Below are 12,994 nucleotides of genomic sequence, written 5' to 3'. Positions count from 1 at the left end.
AAGGAGAGAAATCAGAGTACGTAGAAAGATCGGAGCAGAGTAATACATTGACTAGCGGAGCAAAGGCACGGCTTGATTTCTAGTTGGTTACCGTTCCTCTCGTTCTGTTCCTCCTTCCTGCTCTTCTGTTCGTTCCTCGAGGCGTTCGTCGAACCACGAGAGAGAAAAGCTATCTCGCTCACTCACCTGTCAGAACTCTCGGAGCTGTCGTATCGATCGGCACACCGCTTCTTGCCGCAAGGGCCGACGAGGGTGTCCTCGGCCATCCTAACCTGTCCCTTGAAAGGGCTGCCCTGATGCCTGCCGGCAACGAGGCCATTTGCAGTAACACCAGCGGCACCAGCAGCACCACCACCAGAACCAGAAACAGCAGCAGCGGCAGCAGCACCACCACTACCACTACTACCACCATCACTACTACTACCATCACTAGCGATACCGTCCGTCGTTTTTCCGGAGGCGTCCTCCTCGTCTATACCAGCCTCGCTGCTACTACTACTTTTATCGCATCCGAGACGATTCACTTTTTCTACTAACGCGTGCTCCTGATGCTCATGGTGACGATGTTCGTCCTCGTCCCCGTCTCCGTCCTCGTCGTTGTCGTCATCTACGCGGCACTCGTTCATTTTGCTCGCACTTTCGTTCGGAGAATTCACCGTCGCGTCGAAGAAAGCCGCGGACCTCGACCGTCGACCGTCACCGATCGAGCACCCACCACCGGCATTGTCACCGCCGCGCGTCGCGTGACCGGTCATCGCGCCACCCTCCGAACCACTGCTATTACCATTATTATTACCACTACCGTTACCGCTACTATTACTATTATCGCTATCGCTCTCTTCGTTTTTCACCTTTATTACATTTTTCGTCTTTATTACGTCGATTCGAACCAAGCCGCAACACTTTTTCGATACACCCTTCTTCACTCCATTCTCTTCTATGTTATATTCCTCTTCGTCTTCGTCCTCCTCATCATCATCGTCGTCCTCGTCCTCGTCCTCGTCGTCCTCGTCGTCATCGTCGTCGTCGTCGTCGTCGTCATCGTCGTTTTCCTCGTAATCTTCCCTGCTCGGTGACGTAAACGGAGCAACGCACATCGTGTCAACACCAACACCACTGCCACTCTCGTTTTTACTAACGCGTTCGTTACCATCAGCCTGATCATCCTCGTGCTCCCGACGATGATAATGCTGGTAATGATGATGATTATTGTTGTTGTTGCTTAGATTACCGATGTTATTGCTGCTGTTGTTGATGTTGTTGTTGTTGTTATTGTTGTTGTTGTTGTTAGGGTTACCAAGATGCCGACGAGGAAGATGAGGATTGGTATGACAATTACGACGGGGAGGACGATGTTGATGTTGTTGCCGATGATGAGGATGACTATCGAGCACAGAAGCGTCTTCGTGGATGCGTCTCGCGATGTCCTGACCCGTGCTCAAGGACGTCATCGAAAACGAAGCGTCCTCGCGTTTGTGTCGCTCCCTTGTTAAACGAGAATCACTGTCCCCCAGGTCGGTAGCCGCGTCTTCCGCGGACGGACCGTCTGCCATCTTGTAAACGATCGCACTAATGCCTGGCAGAGGCCCTATGGCACGAGCACGGGCCGCGCCACCGCTAGCTCGCTTCTACGGCCCGGCACGGCTCACTTAACCCCTCTTTTCTTCACCTTACAAAACCACCGCCACCTCTCGCCGACGGCTGCCCACTGACGACCCCCACTCCCGAAGCTGCCGACGCCTGCTCGCGAATCCCAACGACGACGCCCGAATGCTACCGATGTCTTCCGGTCCCGCACGAATACCCTTCCCTTTCGACGATTGGACCGATCGCCACGACACCTCACGGCCGTCTTAACTTTTGCTTTCTGGAGGGGAAATTGAAACGTTCTATTTGGAACAACTTTTAATAGGAATAATTCTAATATATACGATATTCTAATTGAAATAATTGAAATATTGAAAATAAAACGTAATGGCTTACTTGGCACGATCGTAATATCATATATATATATTTTATTGTAAACTATCTCTGAGCGTTTTGAAATGAAGAAAATGCATTTGATACTTGTTATTTACTTTTATTTATTCAGAAGAAAATCAACTCTTTCTGTGAGAATCCAAGAACATACGTCTTCGATACCGTAATACTGTTGAACGAAACGCTTAGCCATGAGCACCATCAGATTTATTTGCGTTCTGGAATGTAATTCCAAAATGAAAGACACATTCTCTAGCGTGAACTTACGTATAAGCTTTGTACATGCATATGTACACGATATACAGGATATTCACAAATCGTACTTTAACTTCTTGTTAATTCTTCTAAATACATACAAAATTTATTGCTATACTGGCTAGACTCGAAATTTCGCCTAATGGATAGTTACAGAAAGTTTCATTTTTCCTATTTTTTATACATACATATATATATATATATATATAGTATGTTCAAAATGTGTGCGATATTATAAGTACGTACGAACATAAGAAAAATATTAAATTAAATTTATCCTATGGACGTACGATCATTTCATCGACTTTCTCTCTTAAAATTTAAATTTCTTTGATTTCTGGAATGTGCGTGCTCGAACACGTTGCTGTACAAAAGCACTAACTTTGAGCGTAATATCGATCACATATTATGCAAAGCAATAGGACCGTAAGCTATCTAACGATAAACAAGTGTTAAATACCGCTTTTTCATCGTATAAGAATAGGCACAAGACAGGCACTTTCAATATATTCGTAATAATTGAAATTCGCAGAGTACAAAGGTTCTTCTTCGCCCCGAATGTCTGCTAATTTTGTCGGAAACTTCTTGTACGAGCGATCAGTTTGCGAAACGTTTTAAAACAAGAAGAATAGAATCGAAACTGTTTTCTCAGTGTTTACGTTAACAACTACTTAATTTACAAATTAAAAGTTAAAGCATTAACTCTATATTTTATACGTTTTCTTCTTTACATATGAGGCAACTACGACTCACATCGTAACATTTACTAAATGTAAATATATAAAATTGTATCATTATAGTTTAAATCGATGACAACGACTCAATAATTATTGTCAACTTTGATACGTAAAATTTGAAGTGAGAGGTATACCGGTACATGTAGCAAATCCACTGGTTAAATACAGCGGTAATAACTTTCGATGTTTGCACTTACGTATGTAATCTTTGGATCTTTTTACACGATCTTTAAGTAATATTTATTAGAAAGCAATCGTCTTCCTTCATACCAATCGCTAAAAATAGAGCACATGAACTTTCGTTTGCTTCAGCAAAATTGGGAATATGTTTACGATATACACAAAATCACAATAGCAATTCAAGCGCAGCAACTTTGTTCATTTTATATATATATATGTAAACATGATCATTTAGAATAGCTTTCCCTTTTCATGATGGGAATGTTTCCATTACCTCTATATACTTTCTCAGATTAGGGTCAATTATTATGATCAAACTCGTAGATCGTTTATCACCAAATATTTCTCTCATCCTAATAAAAAATCCGTATATACACTAATATCCTAAGTGAACCTTGAACATGTGAATCCACCTTGCTAGTCGTAAAAGTGGATCCAAAATTCATGTACTTTCTCCGATCATACGACTAATCGGTAGTCTCTCTATTTAAACATCGTAAAAATCTTTTGTGCATTTATTTCTTTGTAAGTTCTCCTCTAATATCCTGTGCAATTAAAGTTAAACTTCAAAGTAAAGCCATAAATAGTTCCGCTAAAGACGATCAGTTTCGATTGTTTTACTATCATCTCCCTGCGTCATTGATAAACGCGAAGTATTCGCCATGTCTGATAACAGAAGATGTTCATTGTCTATGGAACTTTTCGAATTTCCACTGATTAAGTTATTGCGGCCGCTGGTGCTCCTAGCCAATCTTCGTTCTACTTTATCACGTCTTTGCTTTTCTCTTTCTGTCTTCAATTTTGTAAATTCGTCATCGGAGTTAACGCTAGCGGATGAACTATCGCTGCTTATAAGATCATCCGCAACACTGTCCACGTAGCTGGCTGCTGGTTCGTAAGCAATGCTCGATCGTGCTGACTGTGAAGTACGTTGTGTTCTAAAATTCGAATAATTTCATCGTTTCGATCTCATTTTGCAATACGAAAAAAATAGAAAAAGGTTCGTTTAGAAAGAAAATTATCAACCTTGAATCAGACCCGTATCTCCTGTCGTTGACAATCTCACCGTTACTTCCCCTTAACACACCACCAGTTACAGGAGCGCTACACGAAAATATCTCTCCATTTCGTGAGTGTTCCATACCAGGAACAGCGACGGGAGCACTTGGAGGTGGTGGTCCCGGCGAAAATATGCTCTGCACGTGGGGTCTCTTCTCCGACTTCATCGACGTTAACGTCATCTGTTCGTCCGCTTCTTCCTTGATTACTCCGATCCTCATCGAGCCTCCTCCTGCTATTTAAAATTTTCAGTACATATCAAACATAGTTTACCCGGAGAAACGCACATATATGTATATGCTCGATGTTTTATGAAAATTTGAAACCTGAACTTACCAACGGCTCTATTTTGTAGCGAAGCGGCCGAACTAGAAGATGCAAGCCTTCCAGGTGTCTTAGTCCCACTTGATGTACCGCCATCTGGTCTATCGTCTTTACTGAATAATCGTTTCAGCACGCTGGTGACGCTGTTGACTCTTGGGAGAGATTCTCCGATGATGCTTGGAGTGGAGCCTCCGCTCATGGTACGGTCCCGATTGCTTACTCTGCTAGCGCTTCTGCAAGTAAACATATACTTCCGGTTTCATAACCCAATAACCTTCTCATATTTTCAACACTCGATAAATTAACTTATACAGTAGATAGACGTTAAACAAATAATATTACCTCGCTATTTTACCACTCTCGGTTGCGCTCCTGGTTAAGCGTTAGGCATATGAGCGTTTACAAAAAAAAACCGTATCGCGTGGAATAAAACATTCACAAAATAGCTCGTTCCAAGACCAACCTTGACATTTTCCCAGTCGCTATGAAATGTATACCAGACGCGGCGTCGTCGGCCATGTCAGGGCGGAACTTCTGTTGATAGTCCCCTGCCATTTCATCAATTCTGACCGAAGATGGTTGAAGTTCTTGCTGCGCCGCGGATAACTGAATTCTAGCCGTGGATGGCTCCGGATGCTCCTCGCGGAAGGGCTGCGCTGCCGCCGTGTACGGAAGTTCCGCAGGGAAGATCTCGTCCCAATATTGATCGCGGATTAATTCCGGATGCTCGTGGTGCATCTCATCGACGATAAGGTAGCTCACCTTTTACAATACATATGGAATTAGAATACATCAAAGATACATTAACATTTATAAAGCTAACAGTAGCACAATACATACTATACATTTTAAAACGTCTATTATAACGTACGCTATTATATGTATAATTGGGTTCATCGTTGAAAGAAAAAATCCATCACGAAAGGATTAAACACGTGGTCTTTTCATTAGATATTATACCTGTAGATTTCTGTCAATTATCCAATTGACTTCAAAATCATCATCGTCCTCGCCGAACGGATTAATCAAAGTCTCAGCTACTTTCAACCAACCCATATAAAAAAAGAATTGCAGCGTTGTGAATACTGGAAAATACATATCGATGTTCGGCGATGCATCGGTCACCGACTGCCGACCCATCACGCTTGTTAAAAAGTACGTATACACAGCTAACGTAACTACCTACAGAATACGCGAACAGAAAAGGAAATTAAAATTCTTGATACGATGGATGCACGAATGTTAAATGTACATGGTTCTGGTGCGTGTTGGACGCGCTCACCTGAGTATAAACTAAAGGAACGCTAATAGTATCATAGTGCATGAGGCTACCGCAGAGGCCGCGAAACTTATTTAACTCGTCTATCAATGTTTTCACGGCGAAGTCGTCACGAATCCGACCCTCCTTCCTCGCTCTTGTCACGATACTTGACGCCCATACTATTGGTAACCAATGCTTGCTAGGCTTAGGAAACTTTGTGTTCAGACTCTCGAATATGACTAGCTCGTTCTCCAGCAACAAACCCGCCTCTACGAAGTGCTCTAACGTGGGGAATCGTTTTTTCACACGAGGCGATACCATCGCCAGTACTAGCGTTAAGCAAACGCACACGTATCTGAAATGAAAGAAAAGCACTTGTTATATATATACGTATATATATATGTATCAAGGAAAATTAAATACTTTTTATACCAGTACAACAGTTCAACTGGATTATTTCTCTCCTTGACTTTAATCGAATCGATTCTTACTGTTCTATCGTGCCACAGTAATGAGCAGCGTGCACAGTACTGTGCAAAGATGTTAGCTCACTTACCAAATGAAAATTTTTCGTTTTTTTTATAGGTGTATATAAAAATCGATGTCATCTTGAAGTGGTATTCTATGTGAACGTCTTTCGCTCTTCCGACAGATACAATTTTTAAATAAACTAAACTATAATATCTGACATTTTGTTTTTAGTATTCCATACAAGTCATTTCTATTTTCGAATTTCTCTCTTCTTATGACAGACTCTTAATCGTTCCGTGTCTGTTTCGTATCATATTGGCTAAAGACTGTTGCACAGTATTTTATGTACCTGACGATAGTTCGGCGCATTAGTCGACCTCTCTCGTCGTTGCCGTGAATAGTGGCTGACACGAAAACCGCGATCGAGTCTGGCCACGGTATCACCATGTATTGATTCCACCACCTGGTCATAACAATACTGACGTAGAAGCCCAGGACGAAAGACAGCGGAATTAGATCGCTGTACGCGTTGCAGTACGCTACTATGGCCGCGAATATCTTCTTTTGTTCTTCGTCCAATATCAGTCGGTAAATACTCGACAGCGAATAATATATGAAGAGGAAAAGAGCTAGGTCCAACCAGACGAGCTTGTATACGCTTGCTCGCCATCTAGAAAACAAACAATACGTAACGCAAGACGTTTTAACAGCCTATTAATTACAAAAAAATAAAACACACTTCTCGAAAGCATTTTCAATTTCTGTGAAAGTGCAATCGATATCTACGATTTTAGGTCACAGAATCTGTTCAAGACTGTTAGTGTAGTTAGTTCCGAGAAACCATCGCGATAATTCAGTGGATTGTTCGACGATTATTATCCGGCAGGTCTCTGCTTAATCACGGAATACATCGTGTGCGTTCCAATGATGAATTACGAGATCTCTTTTTCTTATCTCGAGGAATCTTGACTGTACGTTGAAATCCAAGGAATTTCGCGATCCTTGAAATTGAGAATTGATACCTAGGCGATGAAGTCTCGCACAATTTTCCATTGTTCGCACCTTAGTGGTGAGTACAGCGTTTACACGCGAGCACGCAATCGTATTATGTTCGAAATACAGTTGCTCGCTAAAGTATTTGTACACGTACCATAGACAACTTGCATGTACGCATGTACGGATATGTTGTACGAAACACTTTGAAAATTAGCACGCTAATGAAACACGTCTGTGATGATTATATCGATGAAATTTGTTATTAATGTGAAAATATATTTTTAGTAAAGAAATTAGCACAACATGAATAGTTATCTTGAATATATGTAAATGTTAAATATGGGTATATATAATTGACTGTCTAAATACGTTCGTGATCTCTGCGAAATATACGCGCACCTGCGCTAAATATCGTAAAAGTGTCATTTCTATATATCGGCTTGATTCTATGCTATGATTTTCAGATTTTCTCTCAAAAACTTATCAATATAGTCATGACAGTCCAGTCTCGTCATATTATCAATGAACTTTCAAGATGTTTTGTATAACGTGCAATCGTATCTTTACGAGCGTTTGAGTAGTTTCGCAAGCAATTGTACATAACGTGACCCGATAACGACTAAACTGGAAGAAATAAACGCGGGTCGATTCGTAGAATCTCTCTGACGAACTATGGTCTTATTACAGACTTCAAAGACATATAGTTAACAGTATACGCAATTGTACCTTATTTTCAACGATGATGCATAATCGAAAATATTCTTGAGCGTGAAACATTTCGTTAAATACGGCTACAGGTCGTCGGATCGTCGTAAGAGATCTGTTATCGCGATAAACGTTCCGCTAATGAATAAGGTAGAACGACGCTCTATGAATACTAAAAGGCGACTAGACCAAGACTACTTGAGTATTTTTTTCGCGTCGATTTTTCCATTCCACGATCGACATCTTAACGAATCTTTCAAGAGGAAGAAAATTGGAAGATACAGTAGAAATCCGTTTATCTCGAATCGTCAGGAAACAAAGAACTCGTACAACCGGAGTTCAATAACATGAAGATGTCTACAAGTAACGTCGTGTTTATATACATATATATATAATGTAGGTAGCTTTAAAATGAGAATTCAAATTTGCTCGTGCTTTAAACGTAGAGAATAGCTGTGCTACATTTAGGGAATAAAATCAGTTACAGGTAATAATCTTTATTCGTTCTATTTTACGTTGTATTTAACGTTATTTTCACCGTTGTTGAAAGAGAACTGACGACAAAACATCTGCTAAGGATATTATTTATGCAATGACGTGATAATTAATTCGTTTCTTATTCAATTGGAAAATAAAGGCTCACGTTCATAAGTAGCAAGAGTTCAATTAATAGGACATTAATAGTCCAATCTCGTGTCACAATAAATACGATTCAGACAAATAGTATCATCGGACAGACAATGGAGTAACTGTAAATACAATATATTACATTCTTCAAAGAGCAAACGAGTAACGCGCGTAATTTAAAGCATGGCTTGCACGTGACGAGCTTGGAACAGTTGAAACACCGCATCCGAGTACGGATATAGCGTAATTGAAATAATAATAGAAAGGTCAACGACCACAGGTCAAGTGAAAAATGGAATAAATCTTCCTCGATATTCTATATACAAGTTGTCTTAGAATCGACGAAACAAACGGTTCTCATTGGATAAGAATAATAATCCATTAGGCGCTAGGAAATAACCGACGGCGTATGAAACGTGTAACGTAAGTATTGAAAAATGAACGATATGATCTCCCTGCAGGTCTCATCGGTATATGTACGTAAGTAGAATTGTCGAGATTTATACAACCTTGGTTACGCTTCTCCTTGATATCCTTCACGTACGTACACGTGACGCGTTTTTTCGCGGAACGCTATGACGGAAGAATTGAAAATATTATTCAAACATGATACCTGATAAATAATCGCGTGCAAAATCAAAAAGAATAGTCGGGAAAGATTACGATCCATTAACAAGCTACACCTTTGTATTTGAAAATCTTACGTTTATCTATCAAGTACCGATAGTATACTATCTATCGAGCGTCGAGTGGACACGAATCATTTTCAGCCAGAGAAAATATCAGGGTAACGTATGAAAGTTAAATAGAACGAATGTCGCTGTCAAAATTGACAACGTAAACAGGACAAAGTAAAAATAAACTACAACAGATATAACTTATCAACGGTCTTCTTGACTGCATGCAATAGTGTCGACTGAACGGACGAGCTAAACCTAAACTGCTTACCTTAGGAGTAATTTTAGGAAGCAACCGAGACCTCTGCAGGTAGCGACTTCGGCAGTATAAGTGACTGTCATCTCTCACGATACACCTGCTGTGCTGAGAAACACGGCATAACCAACTGCAGTTCCTTTAGAAGAAGATCTCACCGATATTCTCGCTAGAACGTTGTCTCGCTAAAATCATCTCTCCTGGCACGCGTATCGCATCCTTTTCTTTCACCTTTTTTCCGTCTGACAATTACGACAAGTTATTAATTAAATCGCGTACCACTTTATCTCTGAGTTCTTCTCCCTCGACGATAGACAGACAAACGAGATGGCTACGAAGGTCATTCTCGATGTGCTTTACGCGTGTCTTGCTGTCTCTTTTTCTCTTCGTCAATCGATTATGTAATTCGTTGCAATCGCACGACACCGAAAACGACGTTACTCGATGAAATTGTTTTTCGTTTGGAATCTTTGACGCGCCAACGTCCTCGCGGTACGCTCTATCAGAAAGAGATGACGGCAATCACGATATCAGTTAACGAGGTACAAAATATTTTAACAATTAATACGATATTTTGTGAGTTACGCGACACACTTTCAATTTACCGCGCTTTCGTTCGTTTTCTTTTCGATTCACTTTTCACATACTACTCTTCTTCTACGGAACCCGCCGTTTGAAGGAAAAAGAAAATGGTCGATGCAATCCTACGAATTATATTGACACTGTATCGAGTCGCCGCGCTTTCGCTCCCCTTCTTTCTTTGATAAAAATGATTATTTTCGTTGAACAAGTAAAATGATTTCGTATAGTACCCTACTGTAACACGTTATCGTCGGTACATGACTATTAAATACCTCGTTGTTACACCTCTAGTCGTTTAGACCTACTATTATCCTTAAGCTGTTAACACAATGGTGCTTGTCGTCGTATGTATTATCGATAATTCACTGGCACTTCACTGGCTCCTTTCATCGAGTCGTTGACAATTCGAACGTCGTTTCCGGTATACGTTCGCGCTCAAGAACACCGATAATACGTTTGAAAAGCCGCCCGGTTGGAGGTAATACCGAAACGTTACGGCTTGTCTCCGTCTTAGCAAGTTCCACAGGTGAGCTTAGAATGCCAGATATGTCGATGAAAGTGGTAATCGACGCTCGTTATCGATAACTTATTGGTACTAAAAAACGAACACATTTTATAACACCAGTCTTTGATACCAGTCTTATCTCTTTCTTTATATAGAAATCACTTAGTAAAAATTCAATAGTACACAATGAACAAACCGCGTGCTATGTGGTATGTTTGATCATCGCATCACTCATCTTCCAAGTAAAAAGTCACGCGGAAATCGTACGCGATAGACAAGTTTAACCGTTCATTCCGATCTTCCTCAAACACCCGAGGCACACCTCCTATCAAATTGCATTCGTTCGATCACCATATTATTTTCTAAATCTGATCCCCACTAACGATCTATGCCAAATGACCAAGCCTTTGTTCACTTCCGTTCTCGGTGCAATGACTCATTTGCGTTCTATATTTCACAAGCTTTACGCAAGATGCGTTTTCTATCCGTTCCTCGTTAACAGAACATTGCAGTAATCGCAATGGTAAGCTTGACTTGTAACCTTGTACGTGGATCGTTATCGCGTTATAGGTAAGTAGTCTGTTATCGTGCCGCCGACCTGCTTTACATTCTTAGTATAGAACTTCTTCGAATAGAAGCATAAAATGTCACTTTCCTTATTTTTAGTATGTCCACTGGTTTCTGAATGTTACGATAAGCTTTATCTCTAAAATTAATTATATTCGTATTCGACATTAGGGTTTCATCTAAAGTACTTTCGATATCGCTCGTACAGAATCACATAGGGACTTTATTCTGTCTGCACTCGACACCGTGATAAGGTTGTAGATGTCCCTCTACAAGCATCCCTTTATTAGATTAATGGTAGCAAACTGATAAATGTTATCTTTCCAATATTGTGTATGAATTTGTTATACCGTATTGACGGCCATCGTTTCGCCTGTATTTCGTGGTTTTTACAAATGAGCAATAAGTTTGCACTAGAATTTTTCGAAAGTCGGCTGTTTGATAGAAAAATTGTTAGAACTATAGCATAAAAAGTCAATTGATACATGCGATCGATATATTTAGAAAGTATCAAGTCATTAATGCATCCAGGAAAAGCGTGATATTGATCACCACTTTTGACACTACCTTTGAAAGGTTCTAATTTCGTCCTTGTAAATGCAACGAGCACGTGTATGCATAGTCATTCTGGAGAAACCAGAATGACGCAGAGGGGAAAGCATGGAACACACATGTGCAACGAATTAATGTTTCTGACGTAGCTCCTTTATTGTATCTACACGCAATGCATTATCAAGCAGGTAACACGAAGCAGGACCAGGATTATCACCAGTGTCAACACCACACACGGATGGAAATAAATATTTTTGCTCCGAAATGTAAAAAAAATTATTCAGTAACGAAAAATAGTTTTCTTAATTCAATCACAATTTAAAGATTCATGATTCACTGTATCTTCATAAAATTCGCATGTTCTTTGTTGACGTAAAGTGATCCTTCTCCTTATCACGTGAGCTGGAAATTTCTCTGTTGACTACTCTAAAAACATAAGACCTTTGTAACACTGAAACGAAACATTTCATTGATTTGGCAAAACTGAACTAACGCAGAAGAGATTCGGTAACAGAACTGTTCAGGTCAAAAATTTCGGGTACCGTATCTTCGAGCGTTAAGCCGTAATTTCATGACAAAGGAACAGAGCGACGCTCAAAAGATCCTTGAGCTCGTCCTACGCCCCACTTTGTCCTTCTACCCTGCGCACGCTTCGTACAACGAAATTCATTTTACGGAATTTGAAGCACAGCTGGTCGTGAGTTTCCCGAGCACTAGGCACAATTGCGACCAATCAAGCGCCAAGAGTATCGTACACGCAAACTCTACCTGTCTTTTATAGAAAGAATACTGAATATGTGGCTGAGACTAGTCGTTGCCGCAGCACGCCAAAAGATCCCCCGGTGCCGCACCACTCGCCTTTCAATCCTATCCCCATCATACCTCGTGTTTCCGCATCGATCAGTGGTGCTCATCAACCGTTGAAAAATCACTCTACTAAAATGATGTTTAACCCGCTAAAAATTAAATAACATAAAGACGAAGTAAAGGAATAATATGACTATTCTGGAAATAAGACGTAATTAATGAAAATATTCGTATTTCGCGCAAATACATAACTCTGGGAAATTCATTCAATATTCAAAATGATAGTCATGTTTGAAAGTGCTATAGAAGCAATCAGAGTTGACTAAATATTTGAAACGCGTCATCAACAAAATTATGAAAGAACTATGAATTGGAAACTAAAAACGAAGGTGACAATATTCTCGTATTTCACGTTAAAAAAATTTAGGAGACACGAAAGATCTGATATTAATG

General features: G+C 40.3%; 2 protein-coding genes across 3 annotated transcripts in view; both read right to left on the bottom strand.

Annotated features, from left to right (window-relative positions):
• LOC126918879 (dentin sialophosphoprotein) overlaps window positions 1-1,729 on the bottom strand; it is a 148,861-nt gene extending 147,132 nt beyond the window's left edge. Inside the window, exon 1 of the mRNA XM_050727376.1 lies at window positions 187-1,729. Within this exon, the coding sequence (XP_050583333.1) occupies window positions 187-1,553 (1,367 nt within the window). The 5' untranslated portion in view covers window positions 1,554-1,729. The remainder of the gene's footprint in view (window positions 1-186) is intronic.
• A 691-nt stretch (window positions 1,730-2,420) lies between these two features.
• LOC126918884 (bestrophin-2) lies at window positions 2,421-12,517 on the bottom strand. Of its 2 annotated transcripts, XM_050727399.1 has the most exons (9): window positions 9,544-12,517; window positions 6,617-6,937; window positions 5,818-6,151; window positions 5,496-5,717; window positions 4,999-5,297; window positions 4,878-4,907; window positions 4,548-4,768; window positions 4,179-4,446; window positions 2,421-4,090 (listed from the first exon to the last, which is right to left on the bottom strand). In XM_050727399.1, exons 1-9 carry the CDS (start codon window positions 9,612-9,614, stop codon window positions 3,745-3,747), a joined length of 2,112 nt encoding a protein of 703 aa, XP_050583356.1. In that variant the 5' UTR covers window positions 9,615-12,517; the 3' UTR covers window positions 2,421-3,744. The 2 variants fall into 2 exon arrangements, with proteins under 2 accessions (XP_050583356.1, XP_050583357.1); XM_050727400.1 differs by lacking the exon at window positions 4,878-4,907 and having other exon boundaries at window positions 9,544-12,515.
• Window positions 12,518-12,994: the final 477 nt, after the last annotated feature.

The sequence above is a fragment of the Bombus affinis genome, chromosome 7 (genome assembly GCF_024516045.1).
Source record: "Bombus affinis isolate iyBomAffi1 chromosome 7, iyBomAffi1.2, whole genome shotgun sequence".
Classification (NCBI taxonomy): Eukaryota; Metazoa; Arthropoda; class Insecta; order Hymenoptera; family Apidae; genus Bombus; species Bombus affinis.
This window is presented reverse-complemented; position numbering and strand designations above follow the sequence as displayed.